The sequence below is a fragment of the Vanellus vanellus genome (assembly GCF_965231255.1).
Source record: "Vanellus vanellus genome assembly, chromosome: 3".
In the NCBI taxonomy this organism is placed as follows: Eukaryota; Metazoa; Chordata; class Aves; order Charadriiformes; family Charadriidae; genus Vanellus; species Vanellus vanellus.
The window spans coordinates 57948631-57970881 of record NC_138907.1 but is presented as its reverse complement, the minus strand read 5'-3'; the positions used below and the strand labels follow the sequence as shown (position 1 = coordinate 57970881).

General features: G+C 38.8%; 1 protein-coding gene across 3 annotated transcripts in view; it reads left to right on the top strand.

The window, feature by feature from the left end:
* SYNE1 (spectrin repeat containing nuclear envelope protein 1) overlaps nt 1–22002 on the top strand; it is a gene marked incomplete at its 5' end in the record, with an annotated part of 264160 nt that extends 242158 nt beyond the window's left edge. For all 3 annotated transcript variants that reach the window (XM_082481847.1, XM_082481848.1, XM_082481849.1), the window contains 14 exons: nt 148–330; nt 760–897; nt 1623–1814; nt 2663–2996; nt 3842–3910; nt 5923–6065; nt 6836–6962; nt 8110–8321; nt 9851–10051; nt 10377–10505; nt 10890–11102; nt 12094–12186; nt 14015–14073; nt 21010–22002. In XM_082481847.1, the coding sequence (XP_082337973.1) occupies nt 148–330; nt 760–897; nt 1623–1814; nt 2663–2996; nt 3842–3910; nt 5923–6065; nt 6836–6962; nt 8110–8321; nt 9851–10051; nt 10377–10505; nt 10890–11102; nt 12094–12186; nt 14015–14073; nt 21010–21250 (2334 nt within the window). In that variant the 3' untranslated portion in view covers nt 21251–22002. The remainder of the gene's footprint in view (nt 1–147; nt 331–759; nt 898–1622; nt 1815–2662; nt 2997–3841; nt 3911–5922; nt 6066–6835; nt 6963–8109; nt 8322–9850; nt 10052–10376; nt 10506–10889; nt 11103–12093; nt 12187–14014; nt 14074–21009) is intronic.
* Between the last annotated feature and the right edge of the window lie 249 nt (nt 22003–22251).

The window sequence follows — 22251 nt, the reverse complement described above, 5'->3', positions numbered from 1 at the left end:
ATAGCCCTCAGGAGATGCCTGCGTCCATAGTGAAATTTATCAGCTAACACAGGTCAGAGTGTAGAAGCAGAGTCAAATAAAGGGACGCACTTACCCTGATTTCAGTAATTACAAATCTGATGGTGTCTTTTGTTCATATTGCTTTAGGCCTTCCAGAGACAAGTTCATGAAAGTCTGACTCAGCTGGAACTGATCAATAAACAATATCGCCGCCTGGCCCGAGAGAACCGCACTGATTCTGACTGCAGCCTCAAGCAGATGGTTCATGAAGGGAACCAGAGATGGGACAACTTACAAAAGCGGGTTACCTCCATCCTGCGCAGGCTAAAAGTATTTTTCCATTTTTAAGCCCTTCAGTGTCACTACGATACTCATGAACCAGGGGTACTCCAGAAGGTTCCAGTTTAATGCGTTTGCACACTGTTTTTGAGGGGATTTCTGCCTTTGGAAGGAGAAGGGAGCTTATCAGGTCACTGTGTCTGAGGTAACCAAAGTATGCAGTCAGTAGGGAAATGCTTGGTGACCCCAAACACCATCTCCTTCATGGAAGATAACTTTCATAGGTCAGCTAATTGCAGCTGTAGATGATGTTACTGAAAAGGGAACCTTAGAAAGCATATAGGAAATGAAAGGAGGTGTATTGAGTTTAGTTTAGTTTAGGTTTGAAGGGCACGAGAGCTGTTTCTTTGGAGAACCGCTATTACCAGGGTTTTTTGGGTTGTTTGGTCGTTTCATGCCACTGCATTTTCTACCCCCCAGCATTTTATCGGCCAGCGTGAGGAGTTTGAGACAGCACGTGATAGCATCCTGGTATGGCTAACAGAGATGGACCTCCAGCTGACCAACATTGAGCATTTCTCAGAGTGTGATGTCCAAGCAAAGATAAAGCAACTTAAGGTAAATAACGATTGAATGGTAACAGGAAGAGGGATGAGAGAAGGGATAAAAACATTCGTGGTGGGAAAGGAATTTTAGAAACCGTATGCGAAAATGCAGCCTGACACAGTCCCTTACTTGCAGGCTGAGACTTCAACCTCAGAAGTTATGGGCTACGTCAGGTTCCAGTATGTACTTTTCTGGCAGAGTGGAATATCTGTGCACTGTGAAAATTTTTCAAAAAAACAAGTGTGATAGTCTCCATTCCCTGATCAAAAGTTGAAATGTCGATAAAAATTATTAATGCCAAGTCTCCGTTATTGCCGACACCTTAGAATTACTGCAATTGTCAAGCATTTCTGCATCAAAAAAAATCATTATCTGGAGAAAAAAATATCAAATGTCATGTTATCCAAAATTCCAGTGTGTTAGCTTTAGCATCTGTGTTCATTCTAGACATTTGGTCATGGGCATGGCTTGTTTAGAGAAGAGCTTTCTTTCCAAATACAACAAGTGAGGAATGAGATGGTAAACCATGAAGTATCACTGTTTTTGGCTATAAAGACTGTGGAATGCTAAATTTAATTGCTCGTTGTTGCTCATGCCGGAATATTTGGAACAATCCCTGTTTGTTACCCACCCCATTCTTGCTGAAAAACTCTAAGACTTGCATCCTTAGTAATTTAGTTTGTTATAATGTTGATTTCATTGATAAAGCATGGACTTTTTTTTTTTTATATATGCAGGCTTTCCAGCAAGAAATTTCACTGAACAACAACAAAATTGAGCAGATAATAGTGCAGGGTGAGCAACTCATTGAGAAAAGTGAGCCCATGGATGCAGCTGTCATTGAAGAAGAACTAGATGAGCTGCGTCGTTACTGTCAGGAGGTCTTTGGACGTGTGGAACGCTATCACAAGAAACTTATCCGCCTTCCTGTGTGTACTTACATTGATACATACTTGTTTAGTTTGTTGCCATTTTACAAGGGTGAGAATGAGGAGAGAGAAAGATGCCGAAATGAACTAACATGAAACCCTGACCATCTGCCTCCCTTCATTATATACTAAACAGTATATGACTAAACATGTCATGTCCAGCGATCAAACTCGCCAGATCTGGATTTTTTTGCAAATCATCATGAAAATCCATGCAAATTGGAGATTTATAAAACTATATTAATGGAGGTAGCAGTGTGGTGCTGCTAATAAGAACATCTCCCTGCTCTGTCAGAGTTTCATTGGCAGCTTATTGAGTTCTGTTTTGTTTAAACAACAGTGATAAAATTATTCTCCCCATCAGAAGAGACAGAAATTTGTCTCCAGAACTGAACACACAGCTGAATAAGTGGGAGCAAACTGATTTTTGCTAGCTCAAGTCCTACTGAAGGAAAGGAACAAAACCCAGAGTTTTCAAAATATAAAATAGTATAATGAGAGCAATGGTCAAGATAAAGGTCACTTACGCTTCCTGTGACTTGATTCCAGAGTTTTCTTTAACTTGATGTCTGAATTGCAGTGGCATCAGTAAAAAGTCTGGAGACGTTTGCTTGATGTGAGACCTTGTGGTGCCTTAAGTAATTAAAACGAGCTGGCATTATGAACTTTTTGTCGCTTTGGGTTTTTAGTGCAACTTACAATAATGAAGGGCAAGTGGAAAAGAATGCAAAATGGAAACCCCATCAGTGTGACTGTTGCCTAATGCTACTTTATTTCACTGACCCAGACTGACCATGCAGTGCCTCTGCACATTTCATTGACCGGTTCTGTTTGCATTATGCTTCTAGCTGACAGATGACGAACACGACCTCTCTGACAGAGAGGTGGATCTGGATGAATCAGCAGATCTTTCTGACATACACTGGCATGACAAATCTGCGGACAGCATTCTCTCCCCGCACCCCTCTTCCAACCTTTCGCTGCCTCTTTCCCAGCCGGTGAGAAGCGAGCGATCGGGGCGAGATACCCCTGCGAGCGTGGACTCCATTCCCCTGGAGTGGGATCATGACTACGACCTTAGCAGAGACCTGGAGACGGCCGTGTCACGGGCGCTGCACTCTGAGGAGGAAGACGGAGGACAAGAGAAGGACTTCTATCTGAGAGGAGCAGCTGGTATAGCAGGTATGGTGGCCAATTCTGTGTCCTGTTCTCTTCTGGTAAAAAGAAGCAAATGTTACACGTGTGATTGCTTGGCCAAGATGCTCATGGAAAAGTATTTTAAATAGCCCCTGAAGATTTTAAATAGCTTTCCCTAAGTGATCCCAGTGGCCTCCTGGCCCTTAGACACAGCATTGGAGATTCCTGGATGACTACAGCCTTGGAAAATCTCAAAGGCGTATGTGATATGACAGGGAATTGGCTGTGTCTCTGTGCTTGTGGCCTGCCAGATGGGATATGTCATCTGTAACAGCAATGCATCCTAAGTTATTCTGACTAGAATAAACTATACTGGATATGGCAAGAAGTGCAGAACAAACTGATGAAGAAATGCTGTGGGAGAGATCTGCAGACAAAATCACCAAGTGCTTAAGTAAATCTTCAGTCAGCCCTTACCCAGGCAAGACTCCAGCAAACGAGTGTTTAGCCTGAGGTTTGATCTTGGGTCTTGCTCTCCAGTGAAGCTGGAAAACCTTTCTAAGTGTGTGTGCTTTGTGTAATAAATCTTAATTAGTGAAAGCATCCAAATGCAGCCAGTTGTAGGGGAAGACATTCTGGTATATTATACTCTGATCTTGTGGCTGTCTTTTGCTTTCCAGGTCAGTGCTGTGAAAAGAGTCAGGTTTGCCTGGATATTAAGAGACTTTGTAGCAGGCTCCCTGTGTTTCAGACTTCATCTTTTTTCCTTCTCCAGAAAGGATCTTTGCCATTGGAACTGTTTATATATTCCATCCCATGAAAAGGACTCCTGCTGTAAGGAGACAGCCATTGCTGAGCTGTCAATTTAGACTGTGCTTTTATTTTTTCAGATGTAGAGATCCCTGAAACTCTTGAGGCCTATGTAACACTCACAGAAAACGCACTCAAAAATATCTCTGGTAGGCATCAAAAAAGACTAAGCATAGCCAGATGCAAATACCACAGTGCGCAAGCGTAACTTCTTTCTCTTCTCTTAGCATCTGCTATACTTTTTGCAACTTACAAGATAAATATTTCTTACATGGCAGCACTGGCATGTTAACATAGAAGTATCCTGCTTTAATACTGCGCTTAAAGGTATTATTAAGTGCATGGATGAAACAATGATGTTTGAAGTATTGGCCCTCCCACCTCAGCTAACTAGACTAAACTGATCAGTAGGCTACTCTGATTGGTCTTTATTCTCTGGAGTCCCTCAACAGGACTTAATACTTTTTTGTGTCTCTGAGAAAAGAGTGGTTTCTACAAAGATTAAGGCAGAAGAAAAGACATAAAGCGAAACCTAATTGTTTGGGTTTGCACTGATTTTTTTTAACACAGCCACAGCTTGGATTATTATTTAGATGTAAACTTTTAGGTTAGTTGTTGTTTCATTCCATAACAATGCTAAGGTGAGGTACTGTAGTCCAATGTCTTTATCTTGGTCTTTTATATTGGAAGATGAATTTTTTTCATGTTGCATTTTTACACAGTATTAAACCTACAGTTTCATTTGTTGGATTAATCTCTCAGAGGGATTAGATGCACTTACAAATACCTTCTCTCATGATTTCATGGTTCTCCTCTTTTGCAATAATGACTTCCTTGCAAATTTGAAATAGCAAACATTTAAAATCTCAGCTTCTGTGGCACAGACCTCAGGTTCGCTGTCCATTTTTATTTTTTCCCCAAATTAGTGGAAAAAAATATTATGAGTATAAATGATAGCAGTACATATAGAAGAATGTGTGTAGTTTTCTAACCCGTGAAAATTTTGAAAGTAGTGAGGGAAAAGCATATTTAGCACTTTGTTCTGTCCATTTGGGGTGAGGCTGTGTTTCGTATGAAAAAAGATTAACATCCAAGAGGCTCCATTTTCTTTAATTAGGTGGACAGAAGGATCCCCTTCTCTATGCATGTTTTTAATTGTGTCTTTATGAATAAATTCAAATTGTCTTTGTAAACAGATGGAAATCAGGCATGATGATAGAATATGGATAAGAGGGATCTCACATGGTCCTCTAGGCTGCAGCCTGCTTCAGATTAGAATTGACTGTAGCTAATTCATAACACAGAATTCAGCTGACCTCTATAAGGAAAATTCAAGTTTGTCCTGCTTCAAAAACGTTGGTATGAGTTCCGAACGGTTTGGATGAATAATACCACCTTGCAGATTTGTTAAGCATAATTTTTGTCAAACACCCAATTGGAAAAATACTATAAATTTTGCTGTTTAGTGTGGTTGCCTAAATCAGTCATGGACGACTTGCTGTGGGCCTTCAAGACATCCAGTCTATGGACCTTGAGAATATAATTATAACAGTATTGCTTAGTGTTTGTGTACCACTTTTAATCTTCAAAATTGTATACAAATAGTGTCCTTTCACGTAGATTGAAATTCCACTATCTTTTAGTGGAGAGAAGTAATACAAAGAGAAATGAGGACAAATCAAATTTTAACACAGACTTGTATCGGGAGTTTAGGATAAAAGGTTTTATTCCAGAGTGTTTGTGGAAGCAATCAAGGTATTCTCCAAAATCAGGGGGGTTAGAGCGCGCTTTGCCAAGAACTTTCCCTTCAGAGGCATGAGGAATTCTCTGAGGGAAAAAGTCACTTCAGAATAGTTTGCAAGCCTGCTTTAAACTGTGGGCTTTTTGATAGTATGATTATGGCAAGCATGATCATTGGTATAGTCATCTGTCCTCTGAAGGTCACTAACACCCTCTAATCTTAACTAGTTATCCGTTTGCTTTAACATTGTACCACTCATACTGCTGCAGTCGCATTTCTCCTTCACTGTCTAATCTAGATAGTATTCCTGATATTTATTTCGCCTGGGCAAAAGATTAAAAAAAAAAACCAAACAAACAAACAAAAAAAAAACTTTGGGAAAACTTGGGTGACGGTCACTTTTTTTTGGTTTTGGTACAGGAGAACCTGGTGCCCTGGAAGAACACATCCGACAGCTGGACAAGGCCTTAGACACGAGTCGTTTCCAAATACAGCAAACAGAAAACATCATCCGCAGCAAAACACCTACAGGACCGGAGCTGGATTCCAGTTACAAAGGATATGTACGTGTATTTTTCTTCTCAGATTTACTCACTCAAATGGTTGCTACCATTAGCCACGCACTATTGATGTTTATGTTATTAGTGTGTTTACAATAGCATAAGATTACAGGAACATGACTCTAAAGAATTTATTTTCCTATTACGTTTTTGCAGATGTCCAAAAGTACTTTCTCACATGTGTTTTTATCCATCTAATGATGGTATCCTTGTTTAAAATTCCTCTGCTTTTAAAAGCAGGTTTTATAGCTTCATGCACAGTATTCATCTTGCTAATGAATTATAAACACACATCATGTAAGCAAGGTTGCATATATGGAATCCATGATTAAAAAGCTTTCTCAGAGGAGTTTTCTGGAAGAAAAATCTTTCTGTAAATCATTCAAATAATTTTATTACTGACAGAATTGAAAGATTAGCTGCTCGGATGCATAGTAATATTTCCACACATGTTTATTTTCTTTATCACATCTTCCAGTGTCTTTGCCGTAGGGTCTTAACATTTAGAACAAATGGCACCTGAAGTCATCCAGCACAGTTTGGCACAGTAGCACCGAGTTATTTCTATTTAGTCTGAACTTATGCTTTAAGCCTTTGTTGTCTCCATATACATTTGTTTGCTAGTATTAGGACAGCTTGTTAACGTAATAGATTTTTATCTTCATACTTAGACCTACTTTTGGAAAATTTTGGAAGCTGCACTGTAATTTGTATTTTCCATGCAATTAGTCCTGTACAATGCATATTGAAATGTGATTTTTTTGTTGACACAGATGAAGCTACTAGGTGAGTGCAGTGGAAGCATAGACTCAGTAAAAAGGCTTGGATATAAACTGAAGGAGGAAGAAGAAAAATTATCTGGACTTATTAACCTGAACAGTACTGAAACACAAACAGCTGGTAAGTAACATTTAGTTCTTTGATGGAAAGTAATTACAAAAAGTAGCAAACATGCCAAGTTTTTATGAATAAACACTTGGTATTATTTACTAACACATGTATTTACATGGTTGTGGCTGTTACCATGTTCTCTTTAACATCTCTTCATAGGAATAGTAAGGAATGCTAAGTATTCCTTGTATATGCCCTACGAAGAGATTCGGCATATGAGGGCATTTTAAGAACTCCTCCATATCATGAGACATAACCCTAAGCCTTTTAGAAAGTCTCTGTGGATGCAATGCATTTTTGCCGAATGTTTTCTGATTAAAATAGGTTGCTTATATTGCTGTAATAAACACATAAATCAGCAGTCATTTCTTCTAATATTAGCTTTCATTTCTAGTATTATCTGTCTAGAGTACAAAAATCTATATTCACCTGGTAGAACTATTCACCTGACTAATTTTAAGCACCAGCTGTAGAACAGGAGGCATTGCATTGTAAAAACATGGATTTGTTCCAGAGAGCATAAAGGCAACGTCTCCATTCTTAGCTTGGCAGGATATGCTACCCATGCAGTGTATTTTATTTTGGGGGATTTTGTTTCTGTTTTTTATTTTATTTTATTTTATTTTAATTTGATGGAATTATACAACTTTTCCTTCTGCAACAGCATTGCAATATAACTAACAAGAAGACATAGCCTCTTTTATTTCTTTTTAGCACAGGTATTTATCCAATGCATCAGCAGTAGCTTAGGCAAATGTAGTGAGGTATATTAAAATGTTACAGGTACAAATACCAATGAAAATAAATAAATATTCAGATTCCTTGTCTGGTTTGCATTTATGCTAATTTATTATGTCTTTATACCAGCGTAACCTGTTTTAGAGACCTGTGGGTATCAACTTAAATCTGTTCACAGATTTCTGACATTAGAAAATGGTAAAATTGTCTGCTGCATGGAATCATCCAGATTCTTCATTCTTTCTCTCCAACATCACATTCTTCAATCTAACTTAGTTTTCAGCGTGGTGTTTCGTGGGCTAGGGTTTTTTGATTTTTATTGAACTTTTTTTTTTGTCCTGCATGGGTTTCAGCTGATGCAGTGGTGTGTATAGCTACTGTGTTTTGCTTTTGTTGAATTTGGTGTTTATCATTCCAGGTGTAATTGACCGATGGGAATTAATCCAGGCTCAAGCTCTAAGCAAGGAGCTGAGGATGAAGCAGAACCTTCAGCAATGGCAGCAATTTAACTCCGACCTTAATAGCATTTTGGCTTGGTTGGGAGAAACTGAAGAGGAACTGGAAAAGCTCCGCCGCCTTGATCTCAGCACTGACATACAAACTATTGAACTCAGAATTAAAAAACTGAAAGTGAGTTTTATTTCTCTTTTCCATGAGTTACCTTGGAAACAGACCTGAGTGCAACAGGTGTTGAAGAGGTTGCCAATAGTTGCAGCTGGTTTGCACCATTCTGCACATAGCAGGTTACCGCGGATAACTGAAGTAACTGGAGAAAGTGATTTTATGAATCACCTTTTGGCAGAAAAGTGTACCAATGGCATTTACTTATATAATCCAAATGAATTTTTTAAGATAGTAATTCTGTGGCAATTCTGTAATTCCAGAATGTACAGATAATTCCTGACATCAACCAAACTGATTAAAGAAAAAAAAAAAAAAAAAAAAAGCCAAGTTAAGTGAAATCTCTTCTAGTCAAAGTGGTAACAAAACAGCTACTTTAAAAGAAATGCCTCACTGGGACATACTACTTTGTGTGGAGGAAGGAGAGAGTACCCAAAGGGGTTGTAGCCTACCCACTGCTGTCACCAGTACAACACAGGAAAAATTAGGTATCACTCTGCAACATTCCTGTTTCTTCCTCTGTCATCTCAGATGCATCAGGATAGGATCTGAATGCTGCCTTTGTGATCTCTCCTGGATATTTTACAGCTATAAAGATCTGCAAATGTGGTGGTCCATAACTTCACATTCAGTTACTAGCGTCTTACAAGCTTGGGCACAAAAATGTGGGAGCCAATGTCCAAATGCACTGTGCTCCATGCTAGGAATGAGGTGGACAGATAGTAAAGACGGTTTCCGGCAGTGACCCATCTAAAGCATGTTAATGCTGATCTTCACTGGAGTCCAAATATAGCTGCCATAAGTACTACAAAGGTCACTGTGACATGGGGCTTTTAAGTAAACGCTGTAAAGTAGGTGGAAAAGGGGGCATTTCATAAGAATCCTGTTCTTATCTCACCCACTCTTGGAAAGCCCATTAGTGCCCTCCAAACCAAAAGAGGTGGGGTTTCTTTTGTGGCTTCCAATGTAAACAAATCGGAGATTTTATACATGTCCTGGTTCTATAAATTGGAGTAAGTTGTTTATACTCTTTGTATGTTTTCTTTTCCCTCAGTACAAGCTTTTATTTTAAAATACTGTTGACAGCAGTTTCCACTTGAAAACATGTTGGTTTTTATGTTTATCAGCAAAACTGAGAAGTGAGGGCAAAAGTTTTATTGTGAGCTAAAGTACAATTTTCCTACATATCTTTAAATTTTGTTGGGCCTGCCCTGTCTTTAAAATATCTGAAACGTGAGCCAGATCTTTAAAACTCAACTATGACTTCAAGCTTTTAAGACTTTACAAGTTTAATTGGCTTGTTCTAGTTATGCTCACAGTAAAATTTTAGTAGATGTTAAAGAGTGAACATTTGCAGAGTCACAGAGTGAGTACAGAAATCTCATATCCAGAGTAAAGAGACTGTTACAGTACCATTCTGCACTTGCTGGTGGCAAATCATTGCATTCTTGTGGTGCCTTCTTTACTTGGTTCTTCTGAAAGTCACGTTTTATCGATTTCTTCTTCCTTCCCCTGTCCCATTATCTCTTATCATCAAGGATCTGCAGAAAGCAATTGATAACCGCAAAGCGATCATCTTATCCATCAATCTGTGCAGCTCAGAGTTCACTCAGTCTGACAGCGAAGAGAGCAAGAAGCTTCAAGAGTGCTTGTCTCAGATGAATGTGCGCTGGGACCACGTATGCAGCATGATCGAAGAGTGGCGCTGCTCATTGCAGGATGCATTAATGCAATGCCAGGTCTGTGTTGCACTCATTTTAAATTGTCAGCATCCCACATATCAGAAATATAAACTTTATTGTTATCTGGTGTGCTCATTATCCAGTCTGAAACTTGCCCAAACAAGACAAAGTACAGCTTCAGCATGTGTTTTCTGAAAGATACACCTGCAATATCTGAAGCATATATTTCTAATCCAAGATTTTCTAGATTTGTCATCTCTGGAATAGTATTCTCTAAATTATGTTATTTAGCCAGGAGGACCTATCATAGGATAAGCTAAAAAACCTGAATTTGACTGGAATTTTCTGCTATGCTATTAAATTAATCACTCATTACTTGCAGGATTTCCATGAAATGAGCCATGGTTTGCTGCTATGGTTAGAGAATATTGACAGAAGAAAAAATGAGATTGTGCCTATCAATCCAAACCTGGACTCAGAAACGCTGCAGGATCATCACAGACTTCTAATGGTAGGGCTGTAATCACCCTTTTCTCTCCCAGAATACATCATCAGAAAAACACCTCATCAGATTTATCTTTCTTCTGAGGGTTAGCATTGTACATTGCACGTTAACACACAACTGTGGGACCAACGTCAGTAACTAACTTTACTTTGGTGGGGAACACTACTCAATTCTGTTAGTAGCATTTGTGATTTAAAATCTCAGACAACTGCTAAGTTGCTGTCTATCTTCCTGTCAGAGCAGAATTTTTTATTGCTTCTCTTTTCTTTCCATTTCGTTAATTTCAAATGTCCAGCTTTGTGAGTTCTAGCTTTTTTCCTTTTTTTTTTTTTTTTGTTTGTTTTTTGTTTAACTTCCATTAAAATAATCTGATGCTTGCCTTGGCAACAGCAAATCAGACGTGAACTGCTGGAGTCTCAGCTGAAGGTGGCATCACTGCAAGACATGTCCTGCCAATTGCTAGTCAACGCTGAAGGCAAGGACTGTCTTGAAGCCAAAGAAAAGGTGCATGTCATTGGAAACAGACTGAAGGTCCTCTTGAAAGAGGTCACACGTCATATTAAAGATCTAGAGAAAATTCTAGACATTTCAAGTAGTCAACTGGTAAGTCATGTCTTTTTATTCCTTGCTGTTTGCTGGGCACACGTTTCCCACTGTTTTGACTGTCTTTCTCTGATAAGTGCTGTTGGCTGCACTGTTTCTGTTGTTTGTAATACTTATCAAGATGGAACACATGTAATATTGAATATCATAAAGTAATCTTGCACTTCACAATGTAAACATCTATTTTGTGATTTGGAGGCTTTTTTTAATCTAGTAATTTCTTGCTATTTGGTGTTGCAATAAGTATTGAACATCTTGGTTTGTTTATCCTGCCATTACTGATTCAGTCAACTGGCAAAGTATATGAGATAATTATTCTAGTTGCAGTACTGAAAATTACAGTGTGTCAGTTGTCACTGGAAAGGAAGATAATGCTCACACTGTCAGAGAGGAGAAAAAATAAAAAGGCATAAATAAATTCTGTGATAGGTTAACAAATCTATCATAGTGCCCTCTGAGCTTTGAGCTGTACTCCAAATCTTTTCAAATTATCTTGTATCTCCGGGTATTTGAGAGGGAGTTATGCATACATCTTCACCAACACTGACAGGTATAAAGTAAAGATTTCAAGGTTCTCCTTTAGTTAATTTTAATTTGGATTAGCAGAGTGCATCAGGCATGAGAACTCAGCTCTTCTCTCCTTCTGGTGGATTGCTGCCTGTTTAAGTAAAATCTTGGTGGTACCAACCTCTTGTTGTAATTAAAGGCCAATAAAGAGCAAGTGGCTTCTCCCCTGTTATTGACTTTGGCGTAAAAAGTGTCACCTAAAGCAATTAAGTTTTAACCACCTGTTTGCTTTTCTTTTTATTCAGGGCATGCAGAGAAAACATGTAATGCTTTAGTCTTATAAAATTTGGTAACAAAATTTGACTGGTTTATTTTATTTGCTTTGGAAATAACTCTGCTGGGATTTCACTCAGGATTTTTTTTAGTTTGCTTACCTGAACAGCTAGTTGGTGTATTTCTGAGCTCCATTCCTTCTGAACTTTAGGAATTGTCCTCATGGTCCTCTGCTGATGAATTAGACACATCGGGCTCAGTGAGTCCTGTATCTGGAAGAAGCACTCCAAGCAGACAGAGAACGGTAATTTCATGTCATATTTTCTGCCACCTCCTGGGTGGGAGCAGTAGATGTCTACAGTAGCTCTAGCCAGCTGGAAGGCCCCCCTTCTCACATAATAGGAAAGGAAATGGCATAAACCAAGAACAAAACACGGCTGCTTTCCCCAACCCTGCTGCATATCCCATCCTGCATGAAATCAGAAGTGGTAAATACTATCTAAAACCAGGGCTGTCAGTGTGGTTGGTTTACCATGGTATGGCATGTCGTGTCTCTTGTATTTTGCTCTAGTGATGGCAGCACCCCAAAGTCTGGTCTTGTCTGGTATAATCAGTCCTCCATTTCTGTTTGGCCTTCTCTTCAGAGCTGCTTCATCCAGAAGCTCAATAAGGTTTTCCTGTCGTTTCTGATGAAGGTTGCAGATGGTCTTATTGAGGCTTTGGATGAATGGCTAAGTAGAGCTGAAGGGCATAAAACATTGTTCAAAACAGCTAGTTCCACAGGACCTAATCAATGGCTATGATGGCAACTCTGGAGTTGTCTAGTTACATCGCTGGCACAAAATTCAAGAAATGTAGCAATACATGCCTAGTACTTAACACTTCCATACTCTGAGCCCAAAATGGAACTGCAATTATTTTGTCTTTTTCTGCAATTCTATTGGTTAATTACTTTGCTTCTTTTCCTTAGTTCTTAAAACAATCAGGTTGGTTTTGGTGTTTTTTTTTCCATTTGCACTTTTTGTAAAGACTCTGAGTTCTGTCTTCATAAATTTTATGGCTCTTGAAATTGATTTTCTTTTTTATTTTTTTTTTTTTTTTACATTCACTAGTTTCCTTTTAGATGCTAGTATGAGAATGTAAAGGAATACTGGCTTTTCAAAAGGAGAAAGAATGTAAACCTTAACATTTTATTTCAGAGGTCAATGCTTTTATCTTTTAAATTTAAACTTAAATAACTAATAAAAGCTCTGATATCACAGATGTAACTGGAGAATGCCTGGCTATTACAGGAAATGGAGAAGTATTTTACCATAAAATCTTTGTCTAAAGAGTATGTAGAATTATAATAAGTTTCATCTTAACATTTTAATAAGCATTTGTCTATCTCTAATTTATTAGTGTTTATGTACGTGACTACTTTTTTCATTTTTATCCATAATGTGTAGATAAGTTGTATGATTCCTTGGGTCTGGTTTACAAACTTCTGGTTTTTGCACCCACAATTTTGGAGACTTAAGTGATGTTGTTTAGAATTTTGGTGCCAAGTATACTGATGCTAAATGAATAAATACTAATACCAAAAATAAAATCATAATTATAATCACCTAATGGCATTAAATATTCCAGCAAATAGTTGTGAGTGCAGGAATGCACCTACAGTTATTTGGCCTTCAAAATTGTGGTGGGGATGGGGGTGTAGAAGAGGCCAGACTCGTCAAAGGAGACCCTTGGACCTTTTTTCCTTGAGAATATTAATTTTGCTGCATTTGAATTTTGAAATATCTGTATTTGCCCATATTCAACTCAATTAATTTTTTTTATTTCTATTACAAATTATTTGTGCTAAATTTCTAGTGATTTTTTAAAAAAATCCAGAGCTACTGTTCGTAAATGTAATGACTAAACTGTTACTTTCAAGTTCACTGTCTTTGTTCAAATCATTTCCATACTCAGCTAGGCACAAAGAAAAGCCAGTTTCCTTGGTTCATGGGTATTGGTCACTTCATTTGATTATTTTAATTTTTTTATGTTTCCTTTGCTGCACTTTTAATTTAGTTTCATCAGTAGCTTGTCTTTATTTGCCTGGACTGAACATTCTTCTTTCTTTACCCCCTGTTCATTGCAAACAGCCACGGGGCAAATGTAGTCTCTCACAGCCTGGACCCTCTGTCAGCAGTCCACATAGCAGGTACCTTATTCTCCTGGTTTCCGCACTCTGTTCTAGAACCCCAAGAGGATGATGGAAATTGGCCGTGACTCTTCTCTGTCCACACCGACTCCGTCAGGTGGCCAGGACTTAAACAAGTGAAGACTTCCCTTTTGTTAATAGTTTGGCAAAAGGGGCTCTCAATTCCTTCAAATTCTTTGTTAAATAGCAATACTGGCTAATCCTTCAACACCTACAGCTTTTGCTTCCCAGGAATGCCGTGTAGTCGACATTTATTTTTCATACGCCTGATCAGGATGAGTTTACACTCATGATAATTAATGATTATTTTATTTTGGCATGATTTAACAGAAATGCCAGTAGGTTCATGGCAAACACTTTTTATCATCCTCTTTACCTCTAGATATTAAACTAAGGCAGGTGATAGGCCAATACCATATTCTAGAATTCACAAAACCCACAGATCTGGATGAGACACACTAACACCTTTTTCTTTCTTTCTTTTTTTTTTTTTTTTCCCTCTGAAATGTTTTGTTCAGTTTGTGGGTTTTCAGTACTTCAGGCTCAAAATTAAAAGTCAGGACTTGAGGGTTTTGAGACTTGCAATCACTTTCCCCTCCTTAGACAACCGCAATATAACGCGCTAACATTGCCATGACTCTTGCCAAGTGCTTGCATCCATGTATTGCTCTGGGAGCAGCACTGCCCCATCTCTGTCTGACCAGTAGAGAGCAGGCTTGCAGCTACAGCTTTTTGCTTTCCACCTTGTCTCCAGCAACCTGTCATCTCTGCAGCTAACAGTGCTTCTGCATTCTTTGTTGTTGTCAGTGTGATGTGTCTACCTTCACTCTTTCACTGATCAGTTCACTAGCTTCTAGAGTTATGAAGTTAAAAAAACCAAACAAAACAACAAACCTATGTGAGCAGGCCAATATGTATAAGGAGGATATTTTTGCCATTTAAGCGTCTTATGCATTGCAACACCTAAACTAATCAGAAAGCATGATGAAAATATATTTGTTCTTACAGTTAAGTCCTAAATCTCATTTATTCTCTATATATCTGAAATTAAATAATTCATTTTCAAAATAATTCCTGTTAAAGTGAAAGATTTGATGTTGGCAAGAAGGCAACACTAGATTGAATACAGTGATTGAGCAATAACCAAGCAGAAAAAAAATACCTTAAGTGTATTAATTTTTTCATGAGCAAAACCAAGGCTTTTTTCAGCAAAACTATTCTCAAAAATAAATGTAATAAAGAATAAAACTACTTACCATGTAGACGTTTACATCAACACTTCTTTAAAAAAAAGTTTGCTTTATACATGTAGTTAGTGACTGTGAGTAAAGTGGCATAGTTGCTACATAGCATAGACGGTAGAACAGGTGGAGTACCTTTCACCGCTTCCACTGGCACTAAGAAGCTGCCTCATTTTTAGGGATTATTTTTTTTCTTTGAAATGTAAGGAAACCACACAGAAAATAGGTGACATATGTCACCTATAGAGGTGACTCCATCGTTCTCTCTGATGGAGAAAGCGAATTAATTTTTCCAGCTCCAGTCTGCTATGAAGCTTGGTATTTTGTTTCTTACAGGGAGTGGGAAAAGGGAGGAGTGGGGCTTTACTCTGCAGCCAGTAACAGCTAGGAGGAATGGAGGATGTCTTCAGCAGATCAGCATGCTTGCAGTAGCACCGTTGTACTCAAGAAACGTATTGTGTGCACCCTTCCACTCTCCTGCATAGTCAGACCACTTCTGCCAATCTTTTGAGAAGGTTTCTGGTAGTAGGTGCGAGCCGCTGGCTCAAAACGCAGCTAGCAACGCTTCGCAGCTTTGAGATCAGCCTCTATTCTAGCAGTGGCATTGGTGCGGCACCTTTCAGATCAAGTCTTTCCAGCACTGTTTATTAACACATCTTGTAGCAGTACAACACAATGTTCAATTTGTCATTCAGACAAGCATGGAATACGAATGAGTCACTGCTGAATAGGAAACTTAATCAAATGCGCAAGCCAGACAGGTTGTGGTTGATGTATAATGTGGTTTTAACTGATAAAGCGGTACAAGCTGTCACTGTGTTCTTTAATATTTTGACATGCCTCTGATCAGAGTACTTTGTGTTTGATCTTGCACTGGATCAGCAAACCCTGTTAAAGTTTATTATACAGGAGAGCTAAAGTCAATTTTAAAAGGTTTGTCATATAGGACATTGTGAAGGAAAGTTCATTTAAAAATTAGAGGGGCTGTGTTTTGTGTATAACAAGTGTGATATCATTTTGCCTTCCCCATTATCACAACAAAAAGACAAGCATACATAGTGTGATGCTCGGCAAGGTACAACCTTAAACTAGATGTCACGTTGTGGATTTAACTAAAGGCTCATTCAGCAGGTATTAGTAATCGTGTGCTAAGTGGGAAAAGCAAATCTATGAAGCAACTCCTCTTTCTTCATCAGTTTAATAGAGCTGTTGTAAATGCACACCTGGATCTGTGCCTGTGGAATTTTTTGAAGTGATTAAAATGTTAAAAAGATTAAAATAGTGGTTCAGTTTGCTCAGAGTTGTTTATATTGTCTCTCTTGAGCAGCTCTATTCAAATCTTGGTGCCACAGTGCCAAGCTCCATTTCCTGCTCTCCCCAAGCCTCCCCAAATGACTAGCGGATCTTTAAAGGTCACTTGCCGTTCCTGGAACAGACTAGGCCACAGCACTCTCCGTGCCTTTGGCCACAAAATGGCAGTCATTGCCAGTATCTCAAACACGAGGCTTAGGCTTGGCTTGCCGTGGTTCTTCTCCCAATTATCTCCCGCACTCTTACTTAAAGCTTGTTACTTAAACTTCATATTTAACTGCCTTTGAAATGGGCGTATTCATCTTCTTACAGGGTAAGCCAAATCTGAGGTTGGGGTGATGTGATGCTGATTGCTAGGGAGAGAATCGAAGTCAGAACGCAGCCAAGCAAGGCCGCCCCTAGAGAGTCTTAGGCCGCCAAGAGGAGTTGTTGCCTGCTCTTGTGGGTAGAGCATCATACCTTCTCCTTCATAACTCTAGCCATCTCCATCTTTAAAAAATTGGAATCAGTGGGAACAAAAAGTCTATTAGAGGTTCATTATTAAATTTAATTTCTCTGATTATCTGGAAGTACAATAATTTCCACCTTGAATATATCCACGGTTAGATGTAATCATTTGGGTTTGCACAAACATTCTCCCTTCCTTTAACAAGTGTTCACTCTTCTTTCTGTCTGTTCTGCACTATTTTATGGAGTAGTTTTAGTATCTCTCAGGCTTTATATTGGTAAGCTGCGTTCTTTATTTCCTCCATAGGAGAAAAATACTTCCCCCCCCCCCCGATCCTCCTTAAACTTGTGTCAGTTTGAATTCATCTTGCAAAAGGATGTTAACCAAAATGATACAAACTGCTCCAAGTGAGATCTGACTAGTGCCTTGTAGAACATCATTAAAACAACCCCTTTTCTCTTCTGGAAATCTTGAACTGGAATATACTTTAAAATTTCTTTTGTCCCTTTTCACAGCTATTCACAAGCCACGTTATTGGTTTGTGGCTATTGCGTGTCAAACAGCTCTAGATTCTCTTCGTTATCATCAGAGTGTGAACTCCCAAATTTATAGCAGAAGTTTTTATTGCTACCTTACGTATTATAATCTTAAACTCCTTGAGCTACTTCTCAAACCTATTGGATTCATGCAGCTTTTTCTGTGCAAGGAGCCAATCCTATTTTGTATGTGCAAAGACTTCCAACTTCTGTCATCGTACAAATGAAATTTGCTGTTCTTATACTTTGTGCCATAGCCTTTTCATAAAGATATTACATCAAGACTCATCCTTGATTAACTCCAGAAATAACATCCTACTAGCCCAGCAGTGCCTCTTCCAGTATAAGCCTGTTGTCTGCATTCCGTTAGTCATTTCCCCATTAACTCACTTTATTTATTTCTATCAGTTTCGCTTGAATGATAAATTCCTCTGTTACAATCTTTCAGATGTTTACTGCAATACAGATAGATTACTTGAACCATATTTTCCTTGAAAAGAAAAAAAAAGGTCATCTTTAAAATAAGGTACTCGTCTGAGCTGAAATTAAAGTTCACTTTGCCCATCTGATCTATAGGCTGGTAAATTAGCTTCTCCTCTCTTGAAATGCTTAGGAGAGAGTTCCAATTTCACCAACATTACAGGCTCCCAAAGTAAGGGTAACTATTGCTTGCACTTCTTAGGTTAATTTATGAGATACCTTGATGTGAAGAAGCTTACTGTTGGCCAGGTCTGCAGCTGTGCCTCTGCCTTTTATCTAGTTAGTAGGAATTTTGTATGGAACGAGTAGCAGATGGCCTTCCTTCCTTCCCCTCTCAAACAGGGGCCAGAGTGACACGTGGTGAAGCAGTCAGAAGAGAGACAGCTAGAGATGCAAGCTCAAGAAAAAGACATTACATTTTTCTCCAAAGTGGCATATAATGCTTCAGCTTTCTCTTCTCCTGCTGGAGTAAATACGAGTTCTGGCCCTTATGAACAGTGAGCCTTTTTTATTAACAATGTATATTTTTACCCATCTCTCCTTACCAACACTCTAAGCTGAGCCATTCCGTTTTGCAGGCAATTATGTAAATTACAGACGTGTACCTGCAACAAACACAGGCAGTACAGCAGTCGAACTTTTTAGAACACCCCCTCTGAAGATGTTTTCATAATGTTTCATTATTTGATTGTTGAATTGTTTCCATGCAGTATTAGAAACTATTCCTCAACACCCTCTTCACTGCAGAAAAAGTGTTTTGAAAAACTTTGCCATGAACTGTTTTTTGAAAGAAAGTTTGTGTTCCTTGTTTAGGTCAGCCATACAACTTACACATACACTTTTTCTTCTTTTTTTTTTGGTTTTTTTTTTTGGTAAAACACAAAGCAAAAAGTGCTGGATTGTGCTGCTAAAGCCATAGGAAAAGAAAAGAAAAATTTGATGCTAACTTTGCCTGCTCCCTTTTGATTCCGCTTTTTGGAAATTCCCCTCCTGACACCCAGCATTGCCCTGGAGTAACTCTGAGTCAATGAAGAAAATTCAGACTTTGTGCATTATCGAACAGTAGTTACCAACTGCAGAAATGTGGCCTTTTTTGATTGGGATTAACAACATTCGTACAATGAGAGCCTTGTAAATAGGTAGACTGTGCAATCAAATGCTTGGAAGGTAATTAAGCACTCCTTGTTCCCTTTGTTCCTACCTCAGTCCATTAACTTTCTGTCTTGGCATTCTCGGACAGTAGAAGCCCTGATCTAATTGAAATTTAATATGGAATGCTCTGATGCTGTTAAATGTGCCATATCCTTTCAATATGTTCTTTATAATATGTGATCTTACATTATGCGATAAGCAGCTTGCCATCTGGGCTACAATAATGTGGATTTAAACAACGTGCGATCTGATGTTTTGATCATCACTCCTTCCTGGGATATTTAGGTCAAGTTAATCATTTAGCATACCTGAGTGTTTATGTATCTGTTGGTCATCTAAACTTTACCAAATCTGTCTGTCTTTCTTGAAGTCTTCATAGAGGGATGATACAAACGTATGACCCAGACAATAAAAATAATCTCCAGTTTAGAGAGACTTCTTTTCTGAACATGTGGGAAGAGGACCCTTGCCAAGCCTGGCATAGTTATGAAGATGTTATTTTGGGTTTTGCATGCTTTCTCACACAGGTTCAGATTTATCTGGGAGACAGGATCAAAAGGACAAGGGGAAGGCAAGGAGACACTAAGGAACCATCACCCCCTACTTGCTTTATTGGGGAGCATTTGACCTCAGCCAAGTAGCCTGATCTCCCACACCTTCAAGTTGAGACTAAATCCATCCTTAAAAGCATATTTCTCTTAAACCCTAACAAACCATAGATTTTATGGGGCTTCATAATCATAGCAGTGACAAAGATGTTTTAGAGCAACGTGTCCAAGACAAAATTCATGACCTAATGTCTTAATGAAAGAGTTCTTGTAGCAAATTATTTGAAGGCTCTAAGTTGTTACACTTTTGGCTCATGCTGAAATACAATTTTTTTACAATTTTCCCCATGCCATTTAGTTAGCACACTAAGACCCTCAGACTTTGCCTTGCATAATCACTCTTTTCAGTCATCCACTTATCTCAAAACCTGTCATCCGTATATTAGAGCTCTGACAGTTCCATTCAAAAAGGAAAATGTGAAGTCTATGTCTTTATCCTTCATTAAAAAATAGATCGGATTTTTGTGCTTAATTTGAAGTGTGCCATTGGAAATGCTTGTGTTAGGTCTTACCTCTCCCATAGACATGTGATAGATATGTGCCATTTCAAGTCAGATCCATAGACACAAGGGATAAAATCACTCAGAAGGTGATGGTGTCAAGTCAGTTCAGCAAACAGATTTTAACTGCTGATTCAGTGCAAGATTCAAAATACAATGTACTTTGTAGAAAATGAGTCCCCGTTGCCCGCATATTGTATTAATTAATTGAAGATTGATGTAACTGAATCTTACTGCGTTATACCCTTGCGGATACTATGTACAGAAATGAATGTAGAAACTTCTTCAAACCAAATGCAACTGCCATTTTAAACAAGGAGGCATTGAACACATGTGACAGGTATGGCCCACCTTTTATTTTCCCCTTCTCTAGAGCGCAGCGCTTTAAGTGGAGAGTCTTCCCCGTAATTGATGAAGGGTCTGTGAGGTCACAAAGCCCATTCTATTGTGATCATTTGGTGTTTTCCTACCCAGTCTAGAAATATGGGTTCTCTTAAGGGTGTTAGGGGAAATAGCATGTTCAGTGAAAAATACCTCCGCAGTTGTCAGTCAAAGTCTGTACAAATTGTAAACCAGCCTTCAGGGAAGGCTGAGTGCCCGAAGGCAACTTCTGCTGCAGTGATGTTTTAGTGTGTTCACCTGCCCATCCTCTCTTCTCAGGTCCACAAGAAGTGGCTCAGGTTCCTGCCCTTCTGAGGCCGGGCCAACATGGCAGCGCCCGTCCTTCTTCCTCAGAGTCCTCAGAGCTGCTCTGCCACTTCAGCTCCTCTTGCTGCTCCTGATCGGGCTGGCTTGCCTGGTGCCAATGACCAAGGAGGACTACAGCTGTGCTATGGCCAACAACTTTGCCCGCTCTTTCCACCCCATGCTAAAATACGTGAATGGTCCACCTCCATTATGAAGGAGACTCATGAGACAGCAGGTGACCTTGCTGGAGTGCTAGCTGGGAGGCAGGGTGGCTTTAAAGGGTGTCAGAATTCATTGTGGCAGCTTTACCTACCTGCTGTAACCACTGCTGTGTCCGTATCATTCTCTGCTGGCACTCAGCTAGTAACGCATCAGTGTATCAGTATCAAGCTGCACAACGTATTACCTGAGTAGCATCATTTCAATACTCGCATCCTGGGTACTGAGGAGGATGTGATGTGTATGAGGGAAATGTCCTTCTGTCCAGCATTCTGGATCTTTTAGCCACTTTATAGCCAGGTCATTGCCCTGTACTATGCATAGCCAAGGACTTGATACTGTAGATCCTTTCCCGTGTGCTGCTCTAAATGAGCCATTAGCCAGTCTTTGTTATAAACCCTCTCAGTATCTACAGTATACAAAATAAAATTTCTTTAGCATTGGTTAGAGCATTTGTAACATACAATTTTAAAGGATCTTGTATGGCAATGTATTATTCCCCGTGGTTTCTGTTTCGGGCATGGTGTTCTAACTTTTGCTTTGGATGCACAAGGTGTAAATCTGAGAAGCACTTTTTTAAGGTTTAAAAAAAAATGGATGTAATAAATAAGATCTTAAAAGGTTTTATGAGGAAAAATGTTGAATGTCAAGTTGAAAAACAGAGGACATATTTATGTATGTACAGTTTGCTAAGCCAAGTTTTGTTTGTATTGATTTCTTTGCATTTATTATAGATACCATAAAATATTTTGTCTACGTGCTTTTTAATGACAACTATGGAAATCTCTAAGTTTAGAATGAGATATGTATGGTATAAAAAAATTAGAAGACGTACATATGCTGCACTTCCAAAAAGAATTAAAAAATGCTGTAACAAATTAATGGTATTAGTTATATGTTTGAATGAGAAGGTCTGGAAGGCTTGACAAATGATAAAATACACAGGAAAGTATCACATTAGAGGTTGTGCTACTATTGAAAGCTGTCCGTATTTTG